We start from the raw sequence: 13,935 nt of genomic DNA on the forward strand, positions 1-13,935 counted from the left end.
ATAAAGAAGAATTACTTTACATGCACTTGTGTTGCGGCTTGTGGTTCTTGTACAGCTGCTGAAATGAGATCAGTCAGTGTGACTCTCGAGCACAGTAATTAACAGCCTTGTCCTCTGCTTTCAGACTCTTAGCCTCCAAGTATTATGTGCTTTTGGAGACGTCCTCAGTCAGGATGAACTGTCCTTTCAGGGACGCTGCGTAGTCTGGATCAGCTGTACTTCCAGAGTTCACAGCTCCAATCCACTCCAGTCCTCCATCTGCTTTCTGCCGAATCCAGTGCATGGAGTAATCTGTCATTTCAAACCCAGAAATGGCACAGACTCTCCTGGTCTCTTCACCTGAGGAAGTGACTGATCCAATCTTATGTCATCACACTGGATACCTGTAAAAACCAACATGTCACAGTTTACTCAATACTTTCAAGTTCATCTGTGTATCCAGTACAGTTACAATATTGCATTGCAGTTCTAATTTCTCCAGTCCTACCTTGTAGAGACCCCAGTATGAAGATTAAACTCCCAACAATACTCGGTTCCATTGTCCAGTATGACAGAACAAGTGGTGTCAGTATGACCTGATACTGTATGTGATTCTGATTTTTATAGCAGAACAGTGGAGGATAACTTTGCATAGACCCCCCTACAGCTTTAAATAGATGCTGTTTTGAAAACGTCTTCACTGCTGCTCCTGTACACTGTCGTATAATTATTCATGTTGAATAAGAACTAGATTGTTTACATTAATTCACTAATACTTGGTCAGTAAAAATAGTACACTGCTATAGGTAAAATCACAGTTCTGCCACATTTTCTCAGTCCATGTCATTTGATGAACAGGTTCACTTTGAGTTAATTAATATTAAATAGCTAACAGTTATTATGGAAACAGTTTTTTTCAGAATCCCTACAAAGTGCCTATTTATATAAATTTAAAAATGAAATTCCCTGAACTTGGTCACTAACATACTGTCACACCCATAACCACTCGCCAGACACAAGCACCTGGCTATGATCAGCAGGACAGAGTATTAAATGAGCCACTCCACTGCTCCCAGGTCATGGAATCTCGTATGAGGTGACTGTCCCACCTGTTGTCTTCAACTTTACCTTTGCTTTGCCTGACCTTCACCTAGTGTCCCCCCTTCCTTGCTCCCTTGTCCACCTCCTTGTCACTGAGCCCTGCTTCCCGCAGTTTCGACCTTTTCCTTGCCTCATCGACCACGACCTCGGATCATCCCTCAGACAAATGCTTGCGCCTCGATTCTGGATCCACGCGTGTCCCCGACCACGGGAATTGCTTTGCCCCTTGAGCTTAAACATAAAAGATCCCAAGCTTAGGTCCTACCTCTGGTATCCAGCCCCTGTGTGTAACACATACTCTTTAACTGTATGTCTGAAACAGGGGAAGAGAGTCTTGAGAAACAGGACACCTCACTTATGTGACATTTTTAAAAAGTCCTGAAAAGTTTATAATGTATGAATCATGCATTTATCCTGAAACACAGAAGTCATTAATGGTGTATTTGAAATTTAACAAAATGTACTTTGTACTTCTGGAATTTTGTTAGTTGGACATAGACGCACACATCTGTATTTTCAATCTGTGTTCATAGCTAATTTTGATCAAGATTTTTTCCTACTCTCCCAACTCCATGGCTTTTCATGATTTTAAATTTTTTGAAATTTTTGAGAGTGGTGATTTTATAGGTAAAACCTGAGAAAAATATAACAGGACTGGTGTATCTCATATCAGGTATTCTACTGTCTTTAGTCAGTGATCTTTCAATAACCAGCTGTCAGGGTCTTGCACTGAGTGTCAGGTGTATAATGTTTTATGTTCTGTACAACAGTTTTTTTTTTTTTCCCACATTTTTAAATACAGGTATGTGCCACTTAGCGACGGGGTTACGTTCTGTGAAACCAGTCCCAGTTCGACTTTGTTGTTGAGCGAACACCATAGAGTGTACAGTACTGTCTTACATTCCGGAATTTTCTTAAGTAGAAAGAGTACAGTCTAAAACAACAATAAAAACTACTGTACAGTAAATACATAAACCAGTAACAGTTGTTTATTATCATTATCACGTATTATGTACTATACATTAATCGTATATACTTTCATACATCTGGCAGTGGCAGCGCAATTGGTTTGTTTGTAAAACATGCTTAAAACGTAAGCGATGCATCGCGTTACGACCCATACGACATCACTCTTTGATTCGCTCTTTTGATTGATTTGAATTTTTCAGTCCATTATATTTTTATGGGACCACCGTCGTATACGTGATCCGTCGCTGCCCGAAACGTTGTAAAGCAGCGCGTACCTGTAGATTTAAACACAAGTAAAGTGTATTAAAAAAATTCAGTAGTAAGGTTTTGAATTTAGTGTCTGTATGACCTGATACACACACACACACACACACACACACGTTTTCTGAACCGCTTGTCCCATACGGGGTCACGGGGAACTGGAGCCCAACCCGGTAACACAAGGCAGAAGGGGACACACCCAGGACGGGACGCCAGTCCGTCGCAAGGCACCCCAAGCGGGATTCGAACCCCAGACCCACCGGAGAAAACGACTGCGCCACCGCACCCTCTCTGTGACCTGATACTTTGTGTGATTTTGAATTTGTAGCAGTACAGTGGAGGGTAACTTTGCATAAACCTTCCCAGAGGTTTCAATAGACTGCTGGGAAGTTCTCTTTATTGTTCCTAGATGTTGAATAACCTTCAAGGTTAATTAGTACTGAACTGATTACAATAATACATTAATATATAATAAAAAATATTACGTAGCTATTTTCAGTATCACAGCGTTCTTCTTATACAGAGGAAAACGTTGAGCAAAAATGTCTGCAACATGAAAGTTTACTGTTAGATTCTCTATGTATTTAACATTTGTTGAATTAGTATATATACAATATACTGCACCTATACTATATACCCATCTCATATTCTGTAGGTACAGTATATAGTTTTATAGAAGAATTAAATCAAATGGATCCAGAATGATGCGTTAACTTTCTTCTGAAAATCCGGCAGATACCTCTTTCCCTTTTATATACACCATATACACATTATACGTTTGTCTTATAGAGACAACGTTATTTGTGAAGACATTTAGTATTTTAACAGCTGATGTATGAGAGAGCAAAAGATATTTTTACCAATTTATTTTTTCATTTCAACCTTTAACAGAGATGAGATTAGTGTAATAACATATTTACTTTGTATAAGTAAAATACAAATACTTACACTCCTCCGTGAACCGCCACCTTACCGTGGTGGAGGGGTTTGAGTGCCTGAATGAGTCCAGGAGCTATGTTGTCTGGGGCTATATGCCCCTGGTAGGGTCTCCCATGGCAGACAGGTCCTGGATGACAGACGAGACAAAGCGCGGTTCAAAAACCCCTTATGAAGGAAAAATCAAGGCTTTCGTTTACCCCGCCCGGTATGGGGTCACCGGGGCCCCACCCTGGAGCCAGACCTGAGGGGGGCTCGCATGCAAGCGCCTGGTGGCCAGGTCTATGCCCACGGGGCCTGGCCGGGCTCAGCCCGAAGCCATGACGTGGAGCCGCTCTTCGGTGGGCTCACCACCTGCCGGAGAAACCGTAAGGGGCCGGTGCATTGTGATTTGGGCGGTGGTCGGGGCCGAGTGCCCGGCCGACCCAAACCTCGGGCGCCAACTCTGGTTTTTGGGACTTGGAATGTCACCTCACTGGCGGGGAAGGAGCCTGAGCTGGTGCGGGAAGTTGAGAGATACCGTCTAGATATAGTCGGGCTCACTTCCACTCACAGCTTGGGTTCTGGAACCACTCTCCTCGATCGAGGGTGGACTCTCCACTATTCTGGCGTTGCCCAAGGTGAGAGGCGGCGGGCTGGTGTGGGTTTATTAATAGCCCCCCAGTTCAGCCGCCATGTGTTGGAGTCTACCCCGGTGAATGAGAGGGTCGTCTCCCTACGCCTTCGGGTCAGGGAACGGTCTCTCACTGTCGTTTGTGCTTATGCGCCTAGCGGCAGTGTAGAGTACCCGGCCTTCTTGGAGTCCCTGGGGGGCGTGCTGGAAAGCGCTCCCACTGGGGACTCTGTCGTTCTACTGGGGGACTTTAACGCCCACGTGGGCAGCGACAGTGATACCTGGAGGGGTGTGATTGGGAGGAACGGCCTCCCTGATCTGAACCCGAGCGGTGAGTTGTTATTGGATTTCTGTGCTAGTCGCGGTTTATCCATAACGAACACCATGTTCATGCATAAGGGTGTCCATCAGTGCATTTGGCACCAGGACACCCTAGGTCGGAGGTCAATGATCGACTTTGTAGTCGTTTCTTCTGACCTTCGGCCATATGTCTTGGACACTCGGGTAAAGAGAGGGTCTGAGCTGTCAACTGATCACCACCTGGTGGTGAGTTGGATTCGATGGCGGGGGAAAAAGCTGGACAGACCCGGCAGGCCCAAACGCATAGTGAGGGTCTGTTGGGAACGTTTGGCGGAGGCCCCTGTCAGAGAGGTCTTCAACTCCCACCTCCGACAGAGCTTCAACCAGGTCCCGAGGGAGGTGGGGGACATCGAGTCCGAATGGACTATGTTCCGCACCTCCATTGTCGGGGCGACGGTTCGAAGCTGCGGCCATAAGGTCTCCGGCGCCTGTCGCAGCGGCAATCCCCGAACACGGTGGTGGACACCGGAAGTAAGGGATGCCGTCAAGCTGAAGAAGGAGTTCTATCGGGCCTGGCTGGCTCATGGGACTCCTGAAGCAGCTGACAGGTACCGACGGGCCAAACGGAGCGTGGCTCTGGCAGTCGCCGCGGCAAAAATTCTGGCTTGGGAGGAGTTCGGTGAGGCCATGGAGGAAGACTTTCGGTCGGCCTCAAAGAGATTCTGGCAAACCGTCCGGAGACTCAGAGGGGGGAAGCGGTGTTCCACGAACACTGTTTGCAGTGGAAGTGGTGCGCTGCTGACCTCAACTGAGGATGTCCTCGGGCGGTGGAAGGAGTACTTTGAGGATCTCCTTAATCCCTCCGACGCGCCTTCCGTAGAGGAAGCTGAGGCTGGGGACTTGGAGGGGGACTCGTCCATTACCCTGGCTGAAGTTGCTGAGGTAGTCAAAAAACTCCTCGGTGGCAAGGCTCCGGGGATGGATGAGATCCGCCCCGAGTTTCTCAAGTCTCTGGATGTGGTGGGGCTGTCTTGGCTGACACGCCTCTGCAGCATCGCGTGGAGCTCGGGAATGGCGCCTCTGGACTGGCAGACTGGGGTGGTGGTCCCTCTTTTTAAGAAGGGGGACCGGAGATTGTGTTCCAACTATAGAGGGATCACACTCCTTAGCCTCCCTGGGAAAGTCTATGCCAGGGTACTGGAAAGGAGAATCCGACCAATAGTCGAACCTGTTCGTTCCCTGTATGACCGGAGCAGAAGCTTGGTTCGCATTGCCGGCAGTAAGTCAGACCTGTTCCCGGTGCATGTTGGACTCCGCCAGGGCTGCCCTTTGTCACCGATTCTGTTCATTATCTTTATGGACAGAATTTCTAGGCGCAGTCAGGGAACGGAGGGTATCTGTTTTGGTGGCGGCGAGATCTCGTCTCTGCTTTTTGCGGACGATGTGGTCCTGTTGGCTTCATCAAGTCAAGACTTGCAGCGTGCACTGGGGAGGTTTGCAGCCGAGTGCGAAGCGGCGGGGATGAGAATCAGCACCTCCAAATCCGAGGCCATGGTCCTCAGTCGGAAAAAGGTGGATTGCCCCCTCCGGGTTAGGGGGGAGTTGCTCCCTCAAGTGGAGGAGTTTAAGTATCTCGGGGTCTTGTTCACGAGTGAGGGAAAAATGGAGCGGCAGGTTGACAGACGGATCGGTGCGGCGTCCGCAGTAATGCGATCATTGTACCGGTCTGTTGTGGTGAAGAGGGAGCTGAGTCGTAAGGCGAAGCTCTCAATTTACCGGTCGATCTACGTTCCTACCCTCACCTATGGTCATGAACTCTGGATCATGACCAAAAGAATGAGATCGCGGATACAAGCAGCAGAAATGAGTTTCCTCCGCAGAGTGGCTGGGCGCACCCTTAGGGATAGGGTGAGGAGCTCGGTCACCCGGGAGGACCTCGGAGTAGAGCCGCTGCTCCTCCGCATCGAGAGGAGCCAGTTGGGGTGGCTCGGGCATCTGTTCCGGATGCCTCCTGGACGCCTCCCTAGGGAGGTGTTCCGGGCTTGTCCCACTGGGAGGAGGCCTCGGGGCAGACCCAGGACACGTTGGAGAGACTATGTCTCCCGGCTGGCCTGGGAACGCCTTGGGGTTCCCCCAGAGGAACTGGAGGAGGTGTGCGGGGAGAGGGAAGTCTGGAGGACTCTGCTCGGACTGCTGCCCCCGCGACCCGGCCCCGGATAAGCGGAGGAAGATGGATGGATGGATGGATGGACAAATACTTACAGTAGATGATGAAATCCTGGATAAAAACAATGTGAGATTATTTTTACTGTTTTCAAATTTGTGTGTCCGAAGTGTATACTGTACTAACTTATACAGTTAATTTATCATTGTTCTGCACACCTCCTCTGTGTAAATGCAGTCTTACATTTTAACTGTTGGTGAGGCAGTTTTGCCTGAGCTATAGAGCATAATTTGTGTATTATTATGTCACAGATTCTGCAATACACACGCGTGCTGATAGAAGGTATTTTTGTGGCCAAGGACAATAATTTGCAACCTCACGTTTGTCAGTTTCAAGTCTGTCTTTGCTGCTGTTGTTGTACCATAAAGAAAGCTATTGATAAGCGAGAGCATTGGGTCATTTTCCCGAAAGACCATATGAAAGTTTGTATCCACTCCAGAGACCTACACTTTATAAATTTTTCTGTCTCTATTATGATTTTAAATTGTCATGATTCATAGATTTTTTTAATTTTTTTTTTTTTATAAAAGCAGCACATTTTGAAGGGAGGACACAGATGTGGTTTATCATTTCCTATTTCCCTGCATGTCTTCATTTTGAACCGGAGTAAAACATGTAAACTCAAAACACCCTGAAGAAGATTCAAACCTACAATCAAACATTAAAACAATGTTAGGCAACAGCGTTACCTGCTGCACCACCTTGCTCATTAATCAACAGCTGTAGGATTCCAAAACAGGTACGTCTACAATAGTGGACTTTCCTGAAGGGGTTCATGTTAATTTTATTTAGTTAGAGCAGAAACCAGTTCCTGCTAGTTCTACCATATGGACAAGAAGAACAAAACAGTGCTGCAGAGATACACTTGAGTGACCCTCATTGTGAGAAGTACTGGAACAGTTATTGTACAGCCCTGCAGTGTCTCCACTCACTGTGTCTCTCGCACAGTAATAAACTGCAGTGTCCTCAGTTTTCAGCTGCGTCATGTGCAGGTACAGATTAGAGCTGTCTTTAGATGCCCGGAATCTACCCTGAACAGACTGTGCTGTCCTCTTGCTTGAATCAGAGTAGTAGTAGATGATCCACTCAAGTCCTTTTCCAGGAGCCTGTCTGATCCAGTACATGGAAGTGCCCCCAACACTAAATCCACTGCAGGCACATTTTAATGTGAAGGAACCTCCTGGAGATCCCATCTCTGATTCCGGCTGCGTGAGAACAACCTGAGACTGAACACCTACAGAGAGAGAAATGTGGGTTCAACATGAGAGAGTCAGTATCTGAAATGGCCTTGAAGAGTCTGTTTACCTTCCATGTAACAAACGCAGAGACTCACAGGAAACAGCTGCCAGCAGCAGCAGCAGCAGAGCTACAGGGAACATGGCTGTGATGGAGATGAGCTGGTGGGAGCTGTTCACCTCAACTCTCCAGTCCTCAGGGTGACTGAGGGTCAGAGACTCACAGCTGCTCTTTAATAGGGAGGTGGGAGGAGGGAGAACAATTTTGCATGAGGATGAGTGCATTATGTGTGATGTGTGTCGATGTAACATTTCTCTAAAAAGTCAACCGACGTTCATCTTTTTTCTGATATTCATTTGAGCAGGTATATAAATTTTTGTACATTTGTCACTGAATGATTCACTGTGCTTTAGTTTTATATTATTGTCTATTCCAATAAAATACAGAATGCAGTAACAACAACATGTAGCTCGTAGTTAAGAGAAGTGGATTCCATCAACATACCATGTTAGAGATGTAGATAGGTGATTCTAGAAGCCCAGGTTCACCAGTTCCACCATTTTTACTGGTGCACATTTCATGAATAGTTGTTTATAGAATTCAGAGGAAATATAGAGGTAGTTCTGACAGATGAAGCTATACACATTTATGGAGCTGTTAGAAGATCTGGAAAGAAGCTGGTCCAAAAAAGGTGTGTTTTGAGACCTTTTTTGAATGTTGAAGGGATTCAGCAGTTCTGAGGGTGTGAGTGAGTTCATTTCACTAAAGCAGAGGAAAACCAAGAACTAATACTCTGGACTTTTTCGAACGTGAGACCACCAAATCGTCAAAGGTGGAGAACCTCCGCACTCTTGGTGGGGTGAAGAGAGTGATCAGGCCTTGAAAGTACTGGAGGGCAAATCTTTTGACCATTTTATAGGCTGTGATCAGAGTTTAACAGCCATGGAGTGAGATGAGGAAGGGAGGTGTATAGGAATGTTTTGGCTGGTGGAACACAACTGCTGCAGCAGCATTCCAGATCAGCTGAAGAGGCTTGAAGCCAGAGGCTGGAAGACCAGATAGAAGGGAGCTGTTGTAGTCCAAGCAAGATATCCTCATAACTTGGTCAAGAGCTCTATAGAGAGTGTTGTGAGATATGGGCAAGAGGTATCTGCAAAATCAGCTTATGGCTTCATTGTGTCGGCAGAACACTTACTACTGCAGGACAAGATTTTCTGATAACTGTAAAAGAGTGAAGGCAGAGTAAGCAGATTTTAAAGAATCCCTGATAATTCAGCTCATACAAAGTTATTTGTATAGAACACGAAGGAAAAGCAAAGTGTCAGTCCTTCAACAAATTTGATGGTGATAAAATCAAATTGTTCAAATGTTAATGAATGGTGAGAGATTTATTACTAATATCATAAAATATTTTGATAGCAGGGATGATGCTCTTCGCAGAGTTGAACAAATTCTGTTTTTGAACCTTACGTATATTTGTGACTGTAGTTCCATGTGCCTTTACTCCTCGAGCTCAGTCCACAGTTCTCCAGTCTGCTGGAATCAGATAATTAAACTGTTTAATATGCAAATGTTTTCATTAGTTTCACAGTTACCCTCTGCCTACTAATTTTTGATGATAGCTTTCAATCAATAAAAACACTAATATTTTACGTTACACTCATCAGGCAACCGGTAGCACAGTTACTGAGTTGGTAGTACTTCATAAAACATGCATTTTCCCTTAATAATAGTTTATAGATCATTTTTGGTTGTACCTATAATGTCTTAACACTGCAGTCAGTATTGCATCAAAACTGCACTTCTCTGTTGTAGAGCTAGCGATCAGTACTGTACCCAACACTGTACACTTCTCTGAGTATTTCCTACAGTGACATCTTCTGGCAAGTGGTTGTACTGCACCTTAATTATCTCAAATTTGGAAGTCTTCACCATAGTCCACCATAGAAGTTTGAATTTTAAGTTGGATTTCTGAAAAATAATTCAAAATTCCTTGTGGGTTAATGTAACAATACTGAAGAAGTTTTGAGACTGTAGAATAATGTAGTACAGACAGTTTCTGACTTCAGCAAGGGTTTCATTCTGGAGAATGTGTTCATACCAAACATCCCACTCTCCTGCTGGGTTGATTCACACACACACACACACATTTTCAGAACTGCTAGTCCCATACAGGGTCACAGAGAAGCAGAGCCTACCTGGCAACACAGGACATAAGGCCAGAGGGGAGGGGACAAACCCAGGATGGGACGCCAATCCATCGCAAGGCACCCCAAGCAGGACTCGAACCCCAGACCCACTGGAGAGCAGGACTGCAGTCCAACCCACTGCGCCACGGCACCACCGCACCCCCTGGGTTGATTCAATTAGAGTGAAATAGATCTATTTTCAAAATATAATTCCTGTTGGTCCATGAGGTATGATGTCAATCCCTGTCACAGACATCAGCATTACAGATAGTACACAGTACATAAGTACGCTGAGGAAGGCATCCTGCCGAAACACATCTGTATAAAAAATTAAACTATTCTGGGAAGCTTGTGTGTCCTATTCCAATTTTTCTAACATCATGACTAACAAATTTCATTTTGTTATATTTTCTATGAAATTTTGCTGATATACGGTTTTCAAAGTATTTTCGTTCAAAGTCAATATGTTCAGATTTTAACTGAGATATTTATCCCAGATTGCTTAAAATATCAGAACTGGAAGTAAAGGAGTGATTGACCATCATGGGAGAACTCACGAGTCCAGCCGACAGACTCAGATGCGGTAGCAGGAATAATCAGAGGGGCCGGAAGGAGTCAAAACCAAGAGAACAAGAGCAAAGGGTCCAGGAGCCAAACAACAGGAGAACACACGGGTAAAGAACTCACACAAGGCGCTTCGGTTACTCTCAAGGAGATTCCGCACTCACGAGTGTCTGAGTCCCGCATTTCCTTGATTAGATGCACGTGCAGGGCACAGGATCGTGGGCATGACATTGACAAGTACAATAGCTATAACGTGGTATTTTTGGTATCACAAAACAAAATTATTAGACAAAAAGTGAAACAAAATAAACTTTCAATTGTTAAATGAAATGTTGCAAAATTGAATTCTTCACAGGGTGAAGTCAGACAGACATTTAGTAAAGGCCACTGGCACAGTAGGTGTGAAACTAAATAGTTACAAAATGGCTTGAAGAAAAGTTTCTGAAATTCAACTGGGAGGACATGTGATGTTGGGAGGATATCTGTTCTACAGCATGTGAGCTAAGAGATAAAATGTGGAGAGGAATTCTATTATTACAAATCTGCTTTGATTGAGCTGAGGAGCAGGGTGGTTTATTCAGTGGACTCTAAAAAAGAAGTCGGAAGCAAAAATTATCTTAACCTGGACATTTTAATATTAATAACATAAATATTTCAGTACAGTAGATAAATGTCTCTTCCGAATAGTTCCTATTAATTTTTGTTACCAGTACCAGTTTCTGCTAGTTCTCCCATGTGGACAAGAAGAACAAGAGAGTGCTGCAGAGACACTTGAGTGACCCTCAGTGTAAGATGTACTGGAGCAGTTATTGTACAGCCCTGCAGTGTCTCCACTCACTGTGTCTCTCGCACAGTAATAAACTGCAGTGTCTTCGTCCTTCAAGTTGTTCATCTCTAAATACAGCTGGTTCTTGTTGTTGTCTCTGGAGATGGTGAATCTGCCTTTAAAAGAGCTACCATAGTATATGCTGCCACTGCCACTGCTAATCCAAGCAATCCATTCCAGTGGCTTCCCAGGAGGCTGTCGGATCCAGCTCATATCATAGCTACTGAAAGTGAAGCCAGAGGCTGTACAGGTGAGTCGATGAGATTCTCCAGGCTTTTTAACTGCTGCTTCAGACTGAGTCAGTGTCTGACCAGTAACACCTGTGGAAAGAAAAGAAACATTAAACCTCCATCTCAGTACTCAAGAGCAGACGCAGGTTATATGTGTCATTAAAATGTACCTGTTAAGCATGTTGTCATTATGAGGAGAGCAGTTAAGAAGGTCATGGTGAATGTGTGTGACCGTGGTAAAATGTCAGTTAAAGTAGCCAGAATTTGGTGTTCGTTCCTTCTTTGCTCAGTGCACAGATATAAATGTAGAAGGAAGAGCTCAGTTTGCATGAACTCCTCCCTCTGACTGGACAGGTGACACTCAGTTTAAAAGGAGGATTCAGAGCTGTAGGCAGGTCCACATGGAAGGTCTCACAGCAGGCACTTCATCCTCATTGTACTTCATCATCACTGTCACATGGATATAATATACTGTAGAGGTGGTTCGACTGTATCCTGACATTGGCCTCCTAGGTAGTAGCCTCACCAGCCTGTCTCCATGTATGACTACTACACCCCTACAACTTCCTCCAGACCACTATGACCCTGCTTTTAGAGAACCGGTTATGGATAGTGATTGACTAAAAGCATTTAATCCAAGCCAAAGACATTCTTAATGAAGATCAATAAAGTTTGGTAATCATGAACAAAATTAATAAGTTAATTCTATGTCATAATTATGGATTCGGAGTTAGCAATCGTAAATTTTCTGTTCCTGGTCTTTCCTACCCAGTGGGCCATAAAATAGCATGCAGTAGTGGGTCTGGAAGTAAATATAATAAGAAATACGCTGTACTCCTCTCACAGTCTTTATTAGAGTGACATCGTCTGGCCAGTTGCAGTACTGCACTATAATTCAGTTACCTATTGAAGTGAGTTCATATATACTGTACTTATTTATTTATTTGTTCGTTCAGCAGATACGTTTCTCAAAAAAAATACAACAGCACATTACAAAAACCAAATGGAAGTTGGTAGTTAAAAAATCGTTTATTTACTCCCAGCTGTTTCATCAAAACATTGAAATGTGTGAATTCATTTTCAGCCAGAATCTTTTCAACATTTTAAGCCAGTTTATAATGAATTACAATTGATTCATTATAATTAAAGGACATATTAAAATTCCAAATGGGTTAAAGCAGCAATAAAAACAATAAATACTGTACAAGTCTCCAAAATAAAAAAAACTGCATTACAAATAACAGACAGAAGTTGGAAGTTTATACAAGTCGAATTGCTTGTTAACAGTTTCATCAAAACGTGTTAAATTCATATTGTACCTGATTCCTTCAACCCTTTGAAGCTAGTCTGGAATTCATAAATCATTCATCATAATTAGAGTGTATATGAACTGAAATTCCCTGAGGGCTAAACCACCATAAACAGGAGTCTAGACTGACTGTGAGTTGGAGAAGCAGTTCACCCCTCTCACACCTTCCTCTCCCTGTGCTGTTTTTGTACAAGTCTCTGTCTCACTTCTCTCACTGAGAGTCTCTCGCACAGTGATACACAGCTGTGTCTTAAGCTTTGAGATCATTCATTTCCAAGGTGACTGTGCTGCTGTCATTGTCCCTGGAGATGGAGAATCTTCCCTTCACAGACTCTGAGCAGAGCTTGGTGTACGCGAGATTGCTGATTTAAGAAATCCATTCCAGGCGTAGTACTTGATGCTCCCACTCTAGTTAATATATGAAATCCATTCCAGCCTTTCTGTGGAGCTTGTCTCACCCAGCTCATATCATAGTCTTTAAATGTGTAACCAGAGCCAGTACAGGTGAGAGTGAGTTTCCCTCCTGGACTGACCACCTGACCACCAGACTCAGTCAGAACTACATCACCTTGAGCACCTGGACAGAGGAAAGAATTGATCAAAACAGCTGGAAACTCCTTCTCATATTCTGACGTAGTTTCGTGACAAAAAATTCCATGGCAAACGGAACCTGAATGAAATAAAGAGAAAATTTTGAAAAAATAAATAACATGTTCAAGTCCACTTGGAAATTAAAAAAGACTCACAGGAAGCAGCTGGCAGCAGTAACAGCAGAGACACAGGGAACATGTTTGTGCTGAAGCTGAACTGGTGTGAAGATCTACGAGTGTCTCCTGCTGGGGTTTGTGTCCATCACTGGTATTTAAGAGTCAGGACTAAGTCAGGTTTGCATGAACTGGTGGTGTGGTGCTATAGTAACTGTGTGTAAATTACAGGTATGAAGAAGGTAACTTTACTTACTGTGCTGCTGGACTGTGGGCAGGACTGCACTAAAGAATGAAATTAGTCATAGAGCATAATTTGTGTATAATTATGTCACCGATTCCACAATACACACGTCCACTGATAGAAGGTATTTTTGGGGTCAAGGACAATAATTTGTCAATTTCAGTTTCAAGTCTGTCTTTGCTACTGCTCTTGTGCCATTTAAAAAGCTGTTTATATGCGAAAATGTGTGGTAATTTTCCTAAAAAGACCC

General features: G+C 44.2%; 1 protein-coding gene across 1 annotated transcript in view; it reads right to left on the minus strand.

Moving 5' to 3' along the window:
* Positions 1-7,762, minus strand: part of LOC114910223 (immunoglobulin gamma-1 heavy chain-like) — a 29,595-nt gene extending 21,833 nt beyond the window's left edge. The window contains exons 1-3 of the mRNA XM_029250419.1: positions 7,717-7,762; positions 7,316-7,617; positions 5,381-5,398 (exon numbers count right to left, since the gene is read on the minus strand). Coding sequence (XP_029106252.1) covers positions 5,381-5,398; positions 7,316-7,617; positions 7,717-7,762 — 366 coding nt within the window. The remainder of the gene's footprint in view (positions 1-5,380; positions 5,399-7,315; positions 7,618-7,716) is intronic.
* Between the last annotated feature and the right edge of the window lie 6,173 nt (positions 7,763-13,935).

The sequence above is a fragment of the Scleropages formosus genome, chromosome 3, assembly GCF_900964775.1.
Source record: "Scleropages formosus chromosome 3, fSclFor1.1, whole genome shotgun sequence".
Classification (NCBI taxonomy): domain Eukaryota; kingdom Metazoa; phylum Chordata; class Actinopteri; order Osteoglossiformes; family Osteoglossidae; genus Scleropages; species Scleropages formosus.